Below are 17,705 nucleotides of genomic sequence, written 5' to 3'. Positions count from 1 at the left end.
CATCTCGTACGATTATCGCAATTGTAAAAAAAGTGTTTCTGAGTTTTGTTTATGAAGAGACGCTTTAGAAACCTCTCCAATTAACAGAATAAACAACACGCACACATTGTGTCGCACGTGCCCTATTTCCAGCGAAATACGTGTACGTTGCTCTTTTTCAAATACCCCTCACCACCACCCTTTATCATTTCCTTTAATGTATGCAGTGACGCCATTAACGGGCAAATACATATCACGCCAGCACGATTTGGTGGCTTTTACGAAGTCTTCCCGCGTGCGCCAAGCGCCAAGCAACATCGCTGCGTTCAGTCACGTTCAAACATAACAGGACGGGACTCGTGTTCGAGGCACGTACGTTTCCCACCAGCAACTGGAAGCAACATGACCGAACTAAAAAAGGCAAATCTTGAATTTATGTCTTTCGAGAACTGTTTCTCATATTTAAGCATTTTCAAATCTTTTATTTGCACGCTAGCTATGTTATTTTAGTCATTTCAATAAGCTTTATTTTTAAAATGTCTTTAGGTCAATCATGTAGAGCACAACAAGTTGCTCATTCTGAATGAAATCCATCCATCCATTTTCTGTACCGCTTAGTCCCCACAGGGGTCGCGGGCGTGCTGGAGCCTATCCCGGCCGTCATCGGGAAGTAGGCGGGGGACACCCTGCACCGGTTGCCAGCCAATCACAGGGCACACAGAGACAAACAACCATTTGCACTCGCACTCACACCTAAGGACAATTTGGAGTGTTCGATTGGCCTACCAAGCATGTTTTTGGGATGTGGGAGGAAACCGGAGTGCCCGGAGAAAACCCACGCAGGCCCGGGGAGAACATGCAGACTCCACACAGGGAGGGCCGGAGGTGGAATCAAACCCGCACCCTCCTAACTGTGAGGCGGACGTGCTACCCAAGTGATCCGCCGAGCCGCCTGTGTATGAAATGCGCTACAGAAATAATGGTGCCTTGCCTTTTCGAATCCAGACAACAGATGTCACTTTTTCTTGGCGTCGTTGACCTCCGGCTGACGTCACACGAGACACGCTACACTTGGAAGGCTTAAAAGAACAAAAGTATGCATACCGACTCGTTCATTTTATTCAAGATGAGTGACTTAGTTGATTTCAGACGAACGGAACCCTCAGTAACATCGATTGGCTTCAAATGAATAAAGGTGAATGAACAAATCTCAGCCGTCAATTTGACTCTCTCCCCGTTTTCCATGGCAACAAGCCACTTTGATGACAGCTAGCAGCACATTGACCCGTGACCCCTGGGGTGAAGACTGACATGTCAGTCTGTAAAAAGAAGTTTTTTTTTTTCTGAAATAGTAAAAGAACTTCATCCATCCATCCATCCATCCATCCATCCATCCATGGATGGAGTAAAAAATAATGGTCAGTTTTCTATGACCTCCACATCTAGATCTTCTCCACGTAGTTTCCGGGGAACATTCCCTCTCGTCCGCGAAGGCGTCCAAACCACCAGCCCGACGGATCTAAATGACAAGCCTATGATGGTTAGAAGAAAGAGAAAACGAAGGAAGAGGAAGAAGGGGAATATGAAGAGGAGGAGGCGAAGAAGACAAGTGCGGCAGCTGCACTGGTTACCCTCAGTGAGAATCTCAATGACATCATCCATGTTGAAACTGAGCTCATCTGTGTCTTGGGCATCGTAAGCGTAGAGGGCGCGACACTGTGGGGAACGAGGCTTCGGCTTGGGCGCCGGTTTTGGTCGACCCGCTCCAGGGACCGGCTTCAGCTCCTTGGAACGCCGACGCTGCAGCCTAAAGGCAAGCACAAGGCGAGTGGGTGGAGCTGTTGGTGTGACACGTTCCCCGCCAGCTCGCCTAACTTCATGTCCCGGACTTTGCATGCGGCTATCACTAAGGTCACTAAGTATACGTGTCAGGTCGGTTTATGAGCACGTCAGATAGCGATTGGCCTTGACTCGCCTGCTCCCGGCTCAAAATCCCTTGGCATGAGAATGAGCACTGAGCGTTCTCACCCGGCGGCGCCCTGGTCCGGGACGCTCATAAAGCCCATGTCCACGTGCTGAGCATGGCCGCTGTCGCGCCGATGCCGGTTCTGGAGTCGGGGAAGGCTGGGCTGCTCCATGCTGGACTGCTGCCTCAGCGATGCGCCTCTGGAAGGGCTTCCTCGGCGTGTCCTGACAGCTCCGTTGTGAGGATCTGAGGAAGTCACAGAGGTGCAAAATCAGCCCCACACTCCCCGTCCTTAAAATGGCGGGATGTTCAACTGGTACCCGAGTCGTTCTGGGCAGTGGGTGCGGCCCGATTCCCTCGGTAGAAACTCTTACGGTTGTCCCTCCTGGTGGGTCCTGAGAAAAGACAGTGACAGAAAGCCTGCTTGCGCTCACCAGAGCGTTTGGTGCTTACGCGAGCTTTTGGGAAGACCCGGTCCAATGGAGACACGCAGAACCTTGCCACTGGGTTTCAGGACTGCCTCGTCCCCCTGACCCAGCTGGAACTGGATCTGTCTGGAACCCGATGAGCTGAACGGGCCCCAGCCTCCCTTCTTGACCTTGAACTCCAAACTGAAAGTGGAGGGGAAGGTGAAGCCCAATCCATCTGAACCGGGAGCCCGACTCGGCTGGCGCGAGGACGCCCGATGGACTTGTGGGTACTAACAGGTTGTTGAACTTAAGCGGAAGATTACTCTTAGTTTTCTCGTGATGACGTTTGACAAGTAGACTGAGGAACTCTGTCTTGAAAACACTCTGGAGAACACTGTCGTAGTCTTGTTGGTGGATGATGAAGATGTCGTCTTGAAGGGCGCTACATGCAATACGCAAAGATTGCCACATTTCAGCAAGCTTGCAGCTTTGTCACCAAACGGTGAGCTCCTCAAATTGTTGTCGTGCCATTTGCTCAATGTTTATTGCGCTTGGTTTTCCAAGACCGGCCCAAGTCTGCCTTTGGGTTCCCGTGATACGGTTCTGACCGTACTGTCGTACCTTAAGGAGACAGACTGGATATTGGCGAGTTCCACCTTCCTCTTGAGAACCTCCTGTATTTGACCCTTGTCCGGCCCCTGTTTCACCTTCTCACGACCGATCAGGTACAAGAATTTGGGGGTGAGTATGAGGTCACGCTTCACCATCTGCTCCAAAGGAGAAGAGCAAAGTGTGAGGTGTGAAGCCGAGCAGCTTTCTCCTTCATGGTGCCTCCAGTTCAGTGTCCCTCTTCTTACCCTGAACCTGCGGTCAAATTTGATGACCACGTCGGCAAAGTCGATCCTCTCCCTGCGACCGACAAACTGCCGGATCTCCGGATGAACGTCGGTGCCGATGTAATCGCCCACAAAGTTGCGGTTCAAGCTGTTCTGGCGCCGTTCCTTGTTGTTCAGCAGGATGTCGGATGCTGGAAGACAAAGAAAGTAAACCGCGAGGACGATGACGGTGTCGAGCGGAGATGAGGTCTCACCTTCCTCCCTCATCTTGACGTACTTGCGGACGGCGACGTGCTTCCGCCAGGCCTTTTGGATGAGCCGGGCATAACCGTTGTACTTCCTCTCCCTCATCTCTTCCAGCAGGAAGAGCTGCAGGAGAGACAGCGGATTTTTGCTTTTGAAGGAAAAAAACACCTGCACCTGCACCAGCCTCGGCACCTGCTCCGGCACCTGCGTTGTCGCCGCATGCCTTCGTACCGACTCTGGAGCCTTGACAAAGACTTTCGTCGTCCCCAGCTGGAATTGGTCCTGGTCCATGTTGACAGAGTTCAGGAGGTGCAGGACACCCTGACGCTCATCACCTTGCCAGGTGGGCCAGGTCTCTTTGGTCAGGACGGCATACCTGAGCAGCCGAGATGTCAGAGAAGGCGGGCGATGCCATTGCTGTGTCATCTCTCGACGCTGACCTCTGCAAGAACTTGCTGAAAAGGCGCCGGTACGCATATCCGGCTCGGCGGACACGGATGTTCTCGCGGAGGCCCAGGTACTCCACCTGGTGCCGTACTCTGCTCTCCTCCCAGTCCCGAGAGCGTTTGGTCTCGTTGGGTTTGATGCAGCGAACGTAGTGAGGCGTACACCTCATGAGTGTCTGGACCAGCGTGTTGGCTTGTTTCTACGCAGAGGAGGGAGGATCAGAAGGAGGCGAGCGAGGGCGAGAGCGAGCCGCCCACCTTGATCTTGCTGCCGGCCGTGGTGGGCCGTCCTCTCTTGTCCGCCTCCAGGTTCTCAGGAAAAAGCGCTCGAATGAAAGGACTGACATAAAAGCGTGGCGCGCAGCCATCAGCTCACGACTACAAGGTTGTGGCGTAGCACGCTGCCGGGGACTTACAACTCGCTGCCTTGCATCAGCTCAATGATGTCGTTGAACAGCACATCTCTGTTCCTCTCGCAGAAGCCGCTGACGTCATAGGACACCTGAACGACACGCGCGCCGTCAGACGGGGTCGCCGAGCAGGGGCCACACAAGCTCCGCCTGCCCACACCTTTCCAGCGTAGTGGTGCACCACAAAGCCTTTGTTCCAGCTGCTGAAGTGTTGGTGTGAGCCCACTTGACCTTGGAGTTTCTGCAGCAGAGTCTGGTCAGCGCCATCGCCTTTGGCGTGCATGGTGGCGCACACGTCGTCCAACACGCTCATGATGCCAGGAGGATTCTGGGACGATGTAGGGTGGTCAACTCAGACATTGCATCCAAAAGACTCGTTCACATTGTTCAAGAACTTTGGGATTAAAAGGTCCTCAGCAGCTGCCAAAATGGCGGATTGCAAAGAACCTGAGCCAAAATTAACCAAGAGTGAATTTGAAATGAAGACGACGCAATGTCGAAAGGCTGTGCCATTGGACAACTCACCAGCTTGGATTCAATGAGGTCACACACAACTTTGTTGTTGAAATACTCGATGGGCGTCCACTTGATGCCCTCCTGAACGTACTCCTCCTACACACGCATAGAGACAGAAGTCTGAGAGGGAGGTTCTTGGATGGCAGGAGTGGCTGGGGTAATCATAACACCTGCTCCGCCTTCAATGTGAGTTCAATGAAAATCTGCTGCAGCTTCTCGTTGACAAAGTTGATGCAGAACTGTTCAAACCCGTTTTGCTGAAGTCACAAAGCAAACGCAGGGCTAGCGAGGAGTGTGTGTGTGTGTATGTGTGTGTGTGAGTGTGCGTGCGTGCGTGCACATGGTGGTCGCACTTGGAAGATCTCAAAGCCGTAGATGTCCAGGACTCCGATGTTGAACTCCTCCCGGTCCTTCTGTATGGCTCTATTGACACACTGACACGCATAAACGCACACAATCAGCGAAAGGCGATGGACCAGGACAGTGCGGATGCAGACTCACGTCCACCAGGAAGTCAAAGAGGCGGCTGTAGAGGGCTTTGGCCAGGGCGTCGCGAGTGAAGCAGGCCTGCTCCGTGTTGAGGGTGACCGAGATGGACTCACTCTTGCCTCCCCACTTGCTGTCCATGATCCTGCTGGTCAGTTTGCTGCATAGAGCGTCCTGGGGGATCCCCAGCAGGAAGGACGGGAAGGCCAGAACTGAAGCAAGCGCACGGCGTTACATGAGCTCACCCGCCACCCCGTCATGCGTAACTTACAGTCAGCGCTCTCCACCACCGCAAAGTTGTTCTCCTCGCGAAAGTTTATGTTGCCCAGGTGGAGGATGCCCGCGACCAGCTGAACGACCGAATCTTGGTCTTCCATGGACAGGCCTACCACCGACATGGCGCCCTGACACATAAACACACATTCATACAAACGTACAGAAGGGGACGGAGACATCGAAGGAGCGACGAACGGGGAGGGAGGGGTAATGTGCGGACCCACCAAGGTGTCAGAGAACTCCTTCTTGTCGTTGACGTCTTCGACTGTGAAAGTTCCCGATTGGTTAAGGTAGTTGTAGTAGTCGGGGATTGTGACCCCAAGATTTTCCCTCTGCTCCCCGCTCGCTCCCTCTAGCAGCTGAGGGCCAGAGAGGTCAAAGGTGAGCAGACTGAGTTTAAAGCGCTGGCCGAGCGCTGCTTGCTGCAGTGGGAACAGCTTGCTGCAGTGGGAACAGCTCGTGCCTGGCAAAATCCGGGATGCTATCCGGCAGTCCTGACTCATATCTGCTGCTGCTCGCTGGGACCTGCTAGTACCTGGTAGTAGATGTGGAAATTCCTCTCTCCTGGATTTTGCGAAACCACTCGGCTCTTCTCCAATAGGAAGTTGGAGATCTTTCCTCCGTCGGGAGCGCCGCCACGGCCAAACTGGATCTCAAAGTACTTTCCCTGTCAGGGGAGTGCACTTGTCATGCGCATTTGGGTTGGGGTGTATATCTGCGTGCTCATTCCAGTACTCACAAAGCGGCTGGAATTATTGTTCCGGACCGTCTTGGCATTCCCGAAGGCCTCCAGCAGGGGGTTGGACTGCAGGATGATGTCCTTCACGTGCTGCACCAGCACCAGCACGCACACTACTTAGGGCCCCGCCTCCGCTGGAGCCCCACCACCTCCACTCACCTGCACCTTGTCACCACCCCCTGACACCTTGGATACGTAGCTCATGATGTATTTGGCCGCCACCGTCTTTCCCGCGCCACTCTCACCGCTGAGGATGGGCCACAAAGTCAGATGGGAAGTCAGAGGGGAGGCCCTCTCTGCTTTAGGAAACAAAGTCCTGCCCACCTGATGATGACACACTGGTTCTCGCAGTCAATCATCATGTTGCGGTAAACGTTGTCAGCCAACGCGTAGACGTGAGGCGGGTTCTCGTATTGAGCCTGCGACACAGGACATCATCAAGAGACACATGGTGGTGGTGTTGGTGGTGGTGGGGGCTCAGGACTCAAAACAAGTGGGTGGAGCCACCTTAGGGTGGTTACGACAACTAGTAGTAAAAAAAGAAAAAAAAAAAACACGGTTGTGCATTTCTGACCGTCTATGTCTTGCGCATTGCTACACCCCGCAAGCAACCTCGTGGCTTCAGAGACTTTCCTAAAATAAAACATGATGACTGAGGACTAGATTGACTTTAAAGAGCTTTCAAAGGCACTTTTGGACTCAACGCCAGCCTCATATGCGACAGCTTCAAAATCTACCAGCAAGCCAAAGCTGACGTTGCAGCTTGACGATTAGAAATGCTGATGTGCAAGCGTGAGTATGCTACCGCGCCCTGATAGAGGTCCACTTCTCGGTCCGTGAAATAGGGAAGTTGTTTAAACGGATTGACGGAGATCAGAACTGGTCCAATGTAGGTCTGACAAAAATGGGTCAAGGGTTACACGAGCAGCGGCTGTGATGGACTGAAAACAGTGCGCGCGTGTGTTTGAGGATACAAAGATGTAGTCATCCATATATCTCTTCTTGAGGTTCTCCGTGATGGCGTCCTCGTTGATTTTGGACAGGAGCACCATGTCGTCCACGCCGCTCACCTTCACGTCCTGAGCCAGCCAGTGATAGCGCTCTTTGCTGCCCTGTGTGGGTGGGGCAATCACTTACTTAATTTTTTGCACCCCAAAAACACGCACGCACGCGCACACACGCGCACGCACGGACACGCATGCACACGCACGCACACACACACGCGCGCACGCACGCACGGACACGCACGCACGCACGCGCGCGCGCACGCACGGGCACGCACGCACGCACACACACACACACACACACACACACACACACACACACACACACACACACACACACACACACACGCATCTATCAATCACACACCTCCAGTGCATGGCTGAGGACATTGAGTGAACCCACTCTGTTTAACACATTTGAAGACAGATTTGAGGGCAAAGGTAAAAATGGTGCTTTACACTTGAACTGGCTTCAGGCTTGACTATTGCACAATCTCAGAGAACATCCTGATAATGTGAGCTGCGGGTGTGTCTCCTGAATTTCCAGCATTCCAAAGTCCTGTTGGCTCATGTTAGTGGACACACATACACACTCAGCCTGTGCCTGGAGTTAGGGTGGTGTGCGTGTGTGTGTGTGTGTGTGTGTGTGTGTGCGTGTGTGTGTGTGTGTGTGTGTGTGTGTGTGTGTGTCTGTCTGTGTCTGTGCGCGCGTGCGTGCTGATGCCCAGAGCTGATATGGCAATGTACTTTTGGGTTACAATAATTTTTTGGCATTGTCTCTTTTTTTAAAAAATTGTTTTAACCATTTTGCCTGAAAAACGTTTGACACACTGATCTTCTGATCTGCTAAACAAACCAGAAACCAGGACCACCAGGAAAAAGAAACAAGTCAAGATAAACGTCACAGAACAGAAGCAAGCGTTCACAGCCCCAAGTACAAGGATCGGAGGCAAGATGTGGATTAGAACCAGCACCAAGACAAGGAGAAGAACCACGATCACACACACACATGGAGCAGAACCAGGATAAAGGTGTGTCACCAAGACGTTGGCCTCACCATGTCTGCTGCTGTCCTTTCCTGGAAAGTTGACCCGCAATGTATCCAGATCAGACGAGTCCACTTGAGTCCACTTCGGAGGCAGACAGAGTCAAGGCAAGTCGTGTCCGTGCAGGTGTGGACAGGTACGGCCGCGCCTCCTACTTCGTGGAATCCCGGGGAAAACCCACACGTGCCCGTCCCCTGCTGTCGGGAAACAAAACAACAGGTCTTTATGTTTTTTTTTTCTTTTTTTACGCTAAACTCGATAACACGACAAGCTGATCAAAACCTCCCGACTGAGCCATATACGTGTAGTCTACGTTTTATTTCCGTCAATGCGTTTTATTTAAGATTTAGGGTACTCTCCCCGATCGCCCTTCGTGCAAGTTGGTATTTTATTTTACTCTGATCCAGTTGTGGAGTTATACTTTGGGTGAATATACACTGTTTAATGTATTTAATTCAATCGTACATGGTCTAAAGACATTTAGACGTCTAAATGTGGTTAAAATAATAACCACACTTTACACGGATTAATGGTTGTTTAAAACGAAGCAGTACAACTTCTGTACATTATTTATACAACTTACAGCGGGTTTAGAGTTTAATATTTCGAAATATGATCATATTTGATGGGTTTAATTACCGTTTTTTTCATGTATAATGCTCCCCCATGTATATTACGCACCCTAAAAATGGCATGTTGATGCTGGAAAAAAGCCTGTACCCATGTATAATACGCACCCAAATTTTGACCCCTACTTAAGTCCGTGAACGTAAAATTATTTCAGAAAAAAGATCATCTTTGGGAACAACCGGATGTTATTCTGCCGGTCAGTATCACTGCGCATGCGCTAGCATACTCAATGGCGAAGAAATGTTTCGGATTTGTGTAGAACGTAAAATTATTTCAGAAAAAAGATCATCTTTGGGAACAACCGGATGTTATTCTGCCGGTCAGTATCACTGCGCATGGGCTAGCATACTCAATGGCGAAGAAATGTTTCGGATTTGTGTAGGGTACATTGTGACAGCAAACGAGCAGGTGATCTAGCAAGCGTCTGATACGAGAGCATTGTGTTCGTATGGAGCGTGTTTGAAGTGAACAGCAGAGAAGAAAGGAACAAGGCAAAGTGTTGTGAAACAAAATATTACCTGTAATACGCATTTAAGTAGTTTTGTAGTAGTTTTTGTAGTTAAAAAAATATCATGCAAATACACACTGTTATAAAATAAATGTCATTGTCACAATTGTCTTTATTTTTCAAATGACAAACAGCAGAAATAACCTCCAGACACAAGAAATCTATGGTCTTTCGAGACTGTGATGCCGATGATGATGATGATAAAATAAATTTCATTGTCACAATTGTCTTTATTTTTCAAATGACAAAATAACCAAAATAAAATAACCAAATGACTGGTTCAATGCCAATTTAACAACACTGGCACCAATTCTTGAAGAAAAACGCGTCGCACTCACAAATTACAAGCGCACTCCAAACACCAAAACTCTACAGATCTTCTAGGGGGAAACTCCAACAAGCCGCTAGACGTTGTGCCAATGACTATTGGCTACAGCTCTGCAGCAACATTCAAGCAGCTGCTGACAGAGGCAACATCAGACTCATGTTTGATGGCATCAAAAAGGCACTTGGACCATCACCCCGCAAAATTGTCCCATTGAAATCAGCTTCGGGAGAAACCATCGCTGAACGCTCTAAGCAGGTGGACCGCTGGGTGGAACACTACTCAGAGCTCTATGCCAGGGACAACAGTGTCTCTGATGCAGCCCTCAGGCATGTAGGGCACCTACCTGTTATGGAAGAGCTCGACATGGAACCAACAACTGAGGAGCTAAGCAAAGCAATTAACAGCCTGCCCAGCGGAAAAGCTCCAGGCACCGATGGGATAACAGCCGAAGTCCTCAAGTGTGGGAAGCCTGCTCTTCTGCATAGACTGCACAAGCTTTTATGCCTGTGCTGGAAAGAAGGCTCTGTCCCTCAGGACATGAGAAATGCTAACATCGTCACCTTGTACAAAAACAAGGGAGACAGGAGTGACTGTAACAACTACCGTGGCATCTCCCTACTCAGCATTACCGGTAAGCTCTTTGCTCGAGTTGTACTAAACAGACTCCAAGTCCTCGCAGAGATGCTCTACCCAGAGTCACAGGCAGGGTTCAGAGCAGGAAGATCAACTCTGGACATGATCTTCACCCTGAGACAGCTGCAGGAGAAGTGCAGAGAACAAGATAAACCTCTCTACATGGCCTTCGTTGACCTTACCAAGGCTTTTGACCTGGTGAGCAGGAGCGGCCTTTTCCAAATGGTGGAACGGATAGGTTGCCCGCCAAAACTCCTCAGCATCCTCCAGTCCTTCCACACTGACATGGAAGGTACTGTTCAGTACGATGGGTGCACTTCTGAGTCCTTTAACATCCGCTGTGGTGTCAAACAGGGATGCGTTTTGGCACCCACTCTGTTTGGGATATTCTTCTCTCTCCTCCTGCGCCAAGCCTTTGGAACATCAACTGAAGGAGTTTACTTACACACCAGGACAGACGGCAAGCTATTCAACCTATCCCGACTGAGAGCAAAAACCAAGGTCAGACCACTCACCATTCGGGACATGTTGTTTGCTGATGATGCAGTATTGGCAACACACACTAGGGAACACCTGCAGACTCTTCTAGACCGGTTCAGCCAAGCATGTCAGGACTTCAACCTGACCATCAGCCTAAACAAAACCAAGACAATGGGCCAGGGGACTACTGTCCCACCTTCCATCACCATCAACAACTACACACTGGAAGCTGTAAGCAGCTTTATCTATCTTGGGTCTACCATCACCTGCAATTTGTCACTCGATGCCGAGGTCAGCAGCCGGATTGGGAAAGCAGCTTCTACCTTTGGAAAACTGACACCCAGAGTATGGCAGAACAGCAAGCTCACCATCCATGCAAAGGTGAAAGTGTACAGGGCCTGTGTCGTCAGTACACTCTTGTATGGCAGCGAAGCCTGGACTCTTTATGCACATCAAGAGAGAAGGCTAAACTCTTTCCATCTGCGTTGCCTGAGACGCATACTGGGCATCACCTGGCGGGACAGGATCACAGACAGTGCAGTCCTGGAGAGTGCACAGCTCCCCACTATGCTCTCCCTGCTGAAGCAGCGGCGTCTCCGTTGGCTGGGCCATGTCCGTCGGATGGAAGATGGTCGTATGCCAAAGGACATCTTATATGCAGAGCTAAAATCAGGCAAAAGGCAAGTAGGCCGCCCACTGCTCCGCTACAAGGATGTCTGCACACAAGACCTCAAATCCTTCAACATCAACCCAGCCATCTGGGAAGACGTCGCCCAGGATCGTCACAAATGGCAACAGGCTCTCCAAAACGGGCTGCAGACCTACGAAATCACCCTGGCTCAACACTGAGAAACGAAAAGGAAATTGAGGAGGCAGCAAGCCACCATGCCCCCACCTCCACCGGGTCTGGCCCACATCTGTAACATCTGTGGCCGTGTCTGCCTCTCACGGGTAGGACTCACCAGCCACAGCAGACGCTGTGCAAAGAACATCTAACCTCCAGACACAAGAAATCTATGGTCTTTTGAGACTGTGATGCCGATGATGATGATGATAAAATAAATTTCATTGTCACAATTGTCTTTATTTTTCAAATGACAAAATAACCAAATATGAGTCACTCAGTCAGATGTGAACAACTCTAAAAACACAATTTCTGCCTTTCATTCATATTTGAAGAGTCAGATAACATTGAACAAAGTGTATGAAATACCTTAAATTTACATGAGTTTAAAATTACTTTTGCTTCATGAACATTTTAAACGGGAGTTATAAGTAATGCAAAGTTGTCTGTTATTATTAAAACGCAGTTGGCCCGCGGGCCGTAGTTTGGACACCCCTGCCCTACACCATAGGTCGGCAACCCATAGCTCCGGAGCCACATGTGGCTCTTTCATCCTTCTGTTGTGGCTCCCTGTGACTTTGGAAAATAATGAGTATTTTATAAAAAAAAATATTTTAGTTTGTTTATTTTAAAATATAATTCTGAATTTGACGATTATGGTAAACTTGTAACATTAAAATTAAACGTTTTTAATATTTTTACCGCCCAAAATATGCGTCACATCCGCCGATGTGCGACATTCGAATTCCTGGCGTCCCTCACGTCTGGCAGCTGGCGTTTTTCCAGCACACTACCAGCGTGATAATCAGGGCTGTGGACTCGGTCGGATTTTTGCACCAAGTCCGGCCTCTTGACCACGAGTCCGAGTCCGGCTGTCCATTTTTCCTGTTAATTTATGTGACTGCTTAGTCTTTATTCAAGACTAATTTAGATCAAAATCTAAATAATTACAACAGTTTTGTGATGGCTTTGTCTTTATTAAACATATTAACGAATACAATAAACAGATACTTTCAAGTTTTAATCATTAATTACACCATTATAGCTCAGACATTTATCTAAACCCAAATAATTAGAGACGACCCCACAACTATCGAAACACATCAATGATATAAGCTGGGTGACATAATCGTCCTTGACATTGGTACATAATGTAAACATTAGCCTAAGTGCAACTCAACGTGGCCGCATTGATCGTAACTTACGCTCCGTTTCCCTCCCAAATCTAGAGGCAAAACATTGTTCTCTCGCTGCTCCCGGGTTCTTCCATCTTGGCTGCGCGCGGGGCATTGTGGGTCTTGTACGTGCACGCAGGCAGGCGCGGGCGCGCACGCAACAACTAAATTTGTCTTCATAACAAGCTAGCAGGGCTGTGGACAGTATTCCTACGCGCATTCACAGCAGCATGATGAAAATAAAATTGAAGGTATTTTTTTTATTATTATTTATTATCTATTATACTCGGTGGACTCGGTCAAAATCAGCACCGAGTCCGGCAAAAATGACAGAGTCCGACGAGTCCGAGTCCACAGCCCTGGACTGATAACTTTATATTTAGTGAAGTAGTCGGGTTTTTTTTATTCAGGAGGACAAGTACCAGTACACGCAATGGGACAGAAGCAGACTGGGCATTTTTTTGGTTTGCATTGTTCGTTCAGTGCTGGTGGATAATGTTTGGATAAGTTTGGATTTTTATCTCATAAATAAGAGGACAGGTGACTGCAGGCTGTTTGCATTTTTTGTTCAGTGGATTGGGTAAGTTTGGATTTTTATTTCTTAAATACGAGGACTCAAATAGACACCGGGTATTTTATTCGAAATTAAGCATCAACCAAGTGTAAAATGCTTTTTGTTACATGCTGAAATAAATTTGTGTTCTCTGCAGCAGTTCGTTGATTTCATTTTCATAAATGCAATAGTTTTTTGTACATAGCATAATATATACATGCATAATATATATAATGATGTCAAAATGGGTTGTGGCTCCGGGTGCTTTCTTTTCATTGGGGGGCAAATGTCCCAAATGGCTCTTTGAGTAAAAAAGGTTGCCGACCCCTGCCCTACACCATCAGCGACAGCCTCCACACACATGCAGCGTGCATGTGCACATTTAGGATTTGTTTTTGAGAAGTGGCGTGGAGGATCGCATGACTTTTTCAGTGAGCGTGTGCGATGGCGGCGGCCCTGCACCTATTGTTGCGCGTGCTGGCCCCGCTCGGGAAGACGAGTCGCCGGCGTGCCGAGAGGTCAAAGGTAATTTCCCTTTATCGCCTTGTTGGTCATCATCCAAGCAGGAAGTCCAGAAGCGAACCAGTGGGAGAACGACCTCGTGACCCCTACGCCCGACGATTACACGGCCACCTTTGACTACAACTACGGCAGTGCTTCTCAAATAGTGGGGCGCGCCCCCCTTGGGGGGTGCGGTGCTATTCCTGGGGGGGCGCGTGTGACCCTGGGGAACAGGCTTTTTTTTTGGCAGTACTAGAATAAAGTGTAATTGCGCGTTTACGACAGCAGGGGGCAGTGGCGCTCTCATTGTTACTTCTGTCACGTTTGCGACAGTGCAACATTTTACGACTTACAAGACAAGTTAGGATAGTCACGGTGGGGAGGGGGGGCGCGAATAGTTTTCTTCTTGCTAGGGGGGGGGCGTAACAGAAAATAATTGAGAAGCACTGAACTACGGTAAGGACACACACAACGCACGCCGGTCGCCAAGTTTCTACTTGCATGGCGAAATCCATCCATCCATCCATCCATCTTCTTCCGCTTATCCGGAGTCGGGTCGCGGGGGCAGCAGCTTCAGGAGGGACTACCAGACTTCCCTCTCCCCAGCCACTTCATCTAGCTCATCCCGGGGGATCCTAAGGCGTTCCCAGGCCACCTGATAGACATAGTCTCTCCAGCCGTCCTGGGTCGTCCCCGGGGTCTCCTACCGGTGGGACATGCCTGGAACACCTCCCCAGGGAGGCGTCCAGGAGGCATCCTAATGAGATGCCCGAGCCACCTCATCCGGCTCCTCTCAACGTGGAGGGGTAGCGACTCTACTCCGAGTCTCTCCCGGATGACCGAACTTCTTACCCTATCTCTAAGGGAGAGCCCGGACATCCTGCGGAGAAAACTCATTTCGGCCGCTTGTATCCGGGATCTCGTTCTTTCGGTCACGACCCATAGCTCGTGACCATAGGTGAGGGTAGGAGCGTAAATCGACCGGTAAATTGAGAGCTTTGCCTTTTGGCTCAGCTTTCTTTACCACGACAGATCGGTACAGAGTCCGCATTACTGCCGACGCTGCACCGATCCGCCTGTCAATCTCGCGCTCCATCCTCCCCTCACTCGTGAACAAGACCCCAAGATACTTAAACTCCTCCACTTGGGCCAGGATCTTATCCCCGATCCGGAGAGTGCATTCCACCGTTTTCCGATCGAGGACCATGGACTTGGATTTGGAGGTGCTGACCCTCATCCCGACCGCTTCACACTCGGCTGCGAACCGCTCCAGTGAGAGCCTGAGATCACGGCCTGAAGAAGCCAACAGCACCACATCGTCTGCAAAAAGCAGAGACGCGATGCTGAGGTCCCCAAACCAGACACCCTCAACGCCTCGGCTGCGCCTAGAAATTCTGTCCATAAACATTATGACAGAATCGGTGACAAAGGGCAGCCTAGGCGGAATCCAACCCTCACTGGGAACGAATCCGACTTACTGCCGGAAACTCTGGCATCGGTGATACAGGGACCGAACTGCCCTTATCAGTTGGCTCGGTACCCCGTACTCCCGAAACACCCACCACAGAACCTCCCGAGGGACACGGTCGAACGCCTTCTCCAAGTCCACAAAACACATGTGGACTGGTTGGGCGAACTCCCATGCACCCTCGAGGATCCTGCTGAGGGTGAAGAGCTGGTCCACTGTTCCACGGCCAGGACGAAAGCCACACTGTTCCTCCTGAATCCGAGGTTCGACCTCCCGACGGACCCTCCTCTCCAGCACCCCTGGATAGACCTTACCAGGGAGGCTGAGGAGTGTAATTCCCCTGTAATTGGAACAGTGGAAAAGGCACTGTCCCCGATGTCCACGCGATGTTGTAGAGACGTCAGCCATGACAGCCTCACAACATCCAGAGCCCTTAAGAAATCTGGGCGGATCTCACCCACCCTTGCCACCGAGGAGTTTTTTAACTACCTCAGTGACTTCGACCCCAGAGATTGGAGAGTCCGCTTCAGAGTCCCCAGGCCCTGCTTCCGCAATGGAGGCGTGTAGGTGGAATTGAGGAGGTCTTCGAAGTATTCTCCCCACCGACACACGACGTCCCGAGTCGAGGTCAGCAGCACGCCATCTCCACTGTAAACAGTGTTGACGTTGCACTGCTTCCCCCTCCTGAGACGCCGGATGGTGGACCAGAATTTCCTCGAAGCCGTCCAGAAGTCATTCTCCATGGCCTCGCCAAACTCCTCCCACGCCCGGGTTTTTGCCTCAGCAACCGCCGAAGCCGCGTTCCCCTTGGCCATCCGGTACCTGTCAGCTACCTCCGGAGTCCCGCAGGCCAAAACGGCCCGATAGGGCTTCTTCTTCAGCTTGACGGCATCCCTTACCGCCGGTGTCCACCAGTGGGTTCGGGGATTGCCGCCACGACAGGCACCAATGACCTTACGGCCACAGCTCCGGTCGGCCGCCTCAACAATGGAGGCGCGGAACAAGGTCCACTCGGACTCAATGTCCCCCGCCTCCCCCGGGATGTGGGAAAAGCTCTGCCGGAGGTGGGAGTTGAAGCTCTTCCTGACAGGGGATTCCAGACGTTCCCAGCAGACCCTCACAGAGCATTTGGGTCTGCCAGGTCGGACCGGCATCTTCCCCCACCATCGGAGCCAACCCACCACCAGGTGGTGATCAGTTGACAGCTCCACCCCTTTCTTCGCCCGAGTGTCCAAAACATGCGGCCGCAAATCCGATGAGATGACTACAAAGTCGATCATCGAACTGCGGCCTAGGGTGTCCTGGTGCCAAGTGCACACATGGACACCCTTATGTTTGAACATGGTGTTCATTATAGAAAATCCGTGTCGAGCACAGAAGTCCAATAATAGAACACCGCTCGGGTTCAGATCGGGAGGGCCGTTCCTCCCAATCACGCCCTTCCAGGTCTCACTGTCATTGCCCACGTGAGCATTGAAGTCACCTAGTAGAACGATGGAGTCCCCAGAAGGAGCGCTCTCCAGCACTTCCTCCAGGGACTCCAAGAAGGGTGGGTACTCTGAGCTGCCGTTTGGTGCATCGACACAAACAACAGTCAGGACCTGTCTCCCCACCCAAAGGCGGAGGGAGGCTACCCTCTCGTTCACCGGAGTGAACCCCAATGTGCAGGCGCCCAGCCGGGGGGCAATAAGTATACCCACACCTGCTCGGCGCCTCTCACCGTGGGCAACTCCAGAGTGGAAGAGAGTCCAGAATTGAATTCTATCAATGCTAATGTTATCAGCTAATTCTACCAATGCTAATGGCGGCTCGGTGGAGCACTGGGTAGAACGTCCGGCTCACAGTTAGGAGGGTGCGGGTTCGATTCCACCTCCGGCCCTCCCTGTGTGGAGTTTGCATGTTCTCCCCGGGCCCGCGTGGGTTTTCTCCGGGCACTCCGGTTTCCTCCCACAACCCAAAAACATGCTTGGTAGGCCGATTGAGCACTCCAAATTGTCCCTAGGTGTGAGTGCGAGTGCGTATGTTTGTTTGTCTCTGTGTGCCCTGCAATTGGCTGGCAACCGGTTCAGGGTGTCCCCCGCCTACTGCCCGATGATGGCTGGGATAGGCTCCAGCACGCCCGCGACCCCCGTGGGGACTAAGCGGTACAGAAAATGGATGGATGGATGAATTCTATCAACATGAGATGCAAGTGTTTCGAGTTACATACGCAGTCACAGAACAAA

At 50.9% G+C, this 17,705-nt stretch overlaps 1 protein-coding gene across 7 annotated transcripts; it reads right to left on the bottom strand.

Moving 5' to 3' along the window:
* Positions 1-1,080: 1,080 nt before the first annotated feature.
* Positions 1,081-13,153, bottom strand: myo1eb (myosin IEb). Of its 7 annotated transcripts, none has more exons than XM_061289687.1 (28): positions 12,989-13,153; positions 8,372-8,557; positions 7,285-7,422; positions 7,116-7,205; positions 6,635-6,729; positions 6,470-6,557; positions 6,311-6,400; positions 6,107-6,238; positions 5,796-5,930; positions 5,567-5,699; positions 5,311-5,507; positions 5,163-5,243; positions 4,980-5,066; positions 4,819-4,905; positions 4,454-4,621; positions 4,300-4,385; positions 4,142-4,223; positions 3,878-4,083; positions 3,642-3,813; positions 3,446-3,560; positions 3,213-3,382; positions 2,977-3,122; positions 2,651-2,797; positions 2,399-2,556; positions 2,266-2,340; positions 2,008-2,191; positions 1,611-1,786; positions 1,081-1,511 (listed from the first exon to the last, which is right to left on the bottom strand). In XM_061289687.1, the coding sequence occupies exons 1-28, from the start codon at positions 13,136-13,138 to the stop codon at positions 1,399-1,401; spliced, it is 3,687 nt and encodes a 1,228-aa protein (XP_061145671.1). In that variant the 5' UTR covers positions 13,139-13,153; the 3' UTR covers positions 1,081-1,398. The 7 variants fall into 7 exon arrangements, 6 of the variants coding, with proteins under 6 accessions (XP_061145671.1, XP_061145673.1, XP_061145672.1 ...); XM_061289689.1 differs by having other exon boundaries at positions 1,081-1,498; XM_061289688.1 differs by having other exon boundaries at positions 3,669-3,813.
* Between the last annotated feature and the right edge of the window lie 4,552 nt (positions 13,154-17,705).

This window comes from Syngnathus typhle, linkage group LG10, assembly GCF_033458585.1.
Source record: "Syngnathus typhle isolate RoL2023-S1 ecotype Sweden linkage group LG10, RoL_Styp_1.0, whole genome shotgun sequence".
Classification (NCBI taxonomy): domain Eukaryota; kingdom Metazoa; phylum Chordata; class Actinopteri; order Syngnathiformes; family Syngnathidae; genus Syngnathus; species Syngnathus typhle.
This window is presented reverse-complemented; position numbering and strand designations above follow the sequence as displayed.

Bases quoted from the DNA above. Each gene is read 5' to 3' on its own strand.
- myo1eb (XM_061289687.1), bottom strand. From the start codon at position 13,138: ATGAAGACAAATTTAGTTGTTGCGTGCGCGCCCGCGCCTGCCTGCGTG. The intron at 8,558-12,988 runs GTAAGTTACGAT...GTTTCCCGACAG, and splicing joins ATTTGGGAGGGAAACGGAGC to CAGGGGACGGGCACGTGTGG. The intron at 5,244-5,310 runs GTGAGTCTGCAT...TATGCGTGTCAG, and splicing joins TCTTTGACTTCCTGGTGGAC to TGTGTCAATAGAGCCATACA.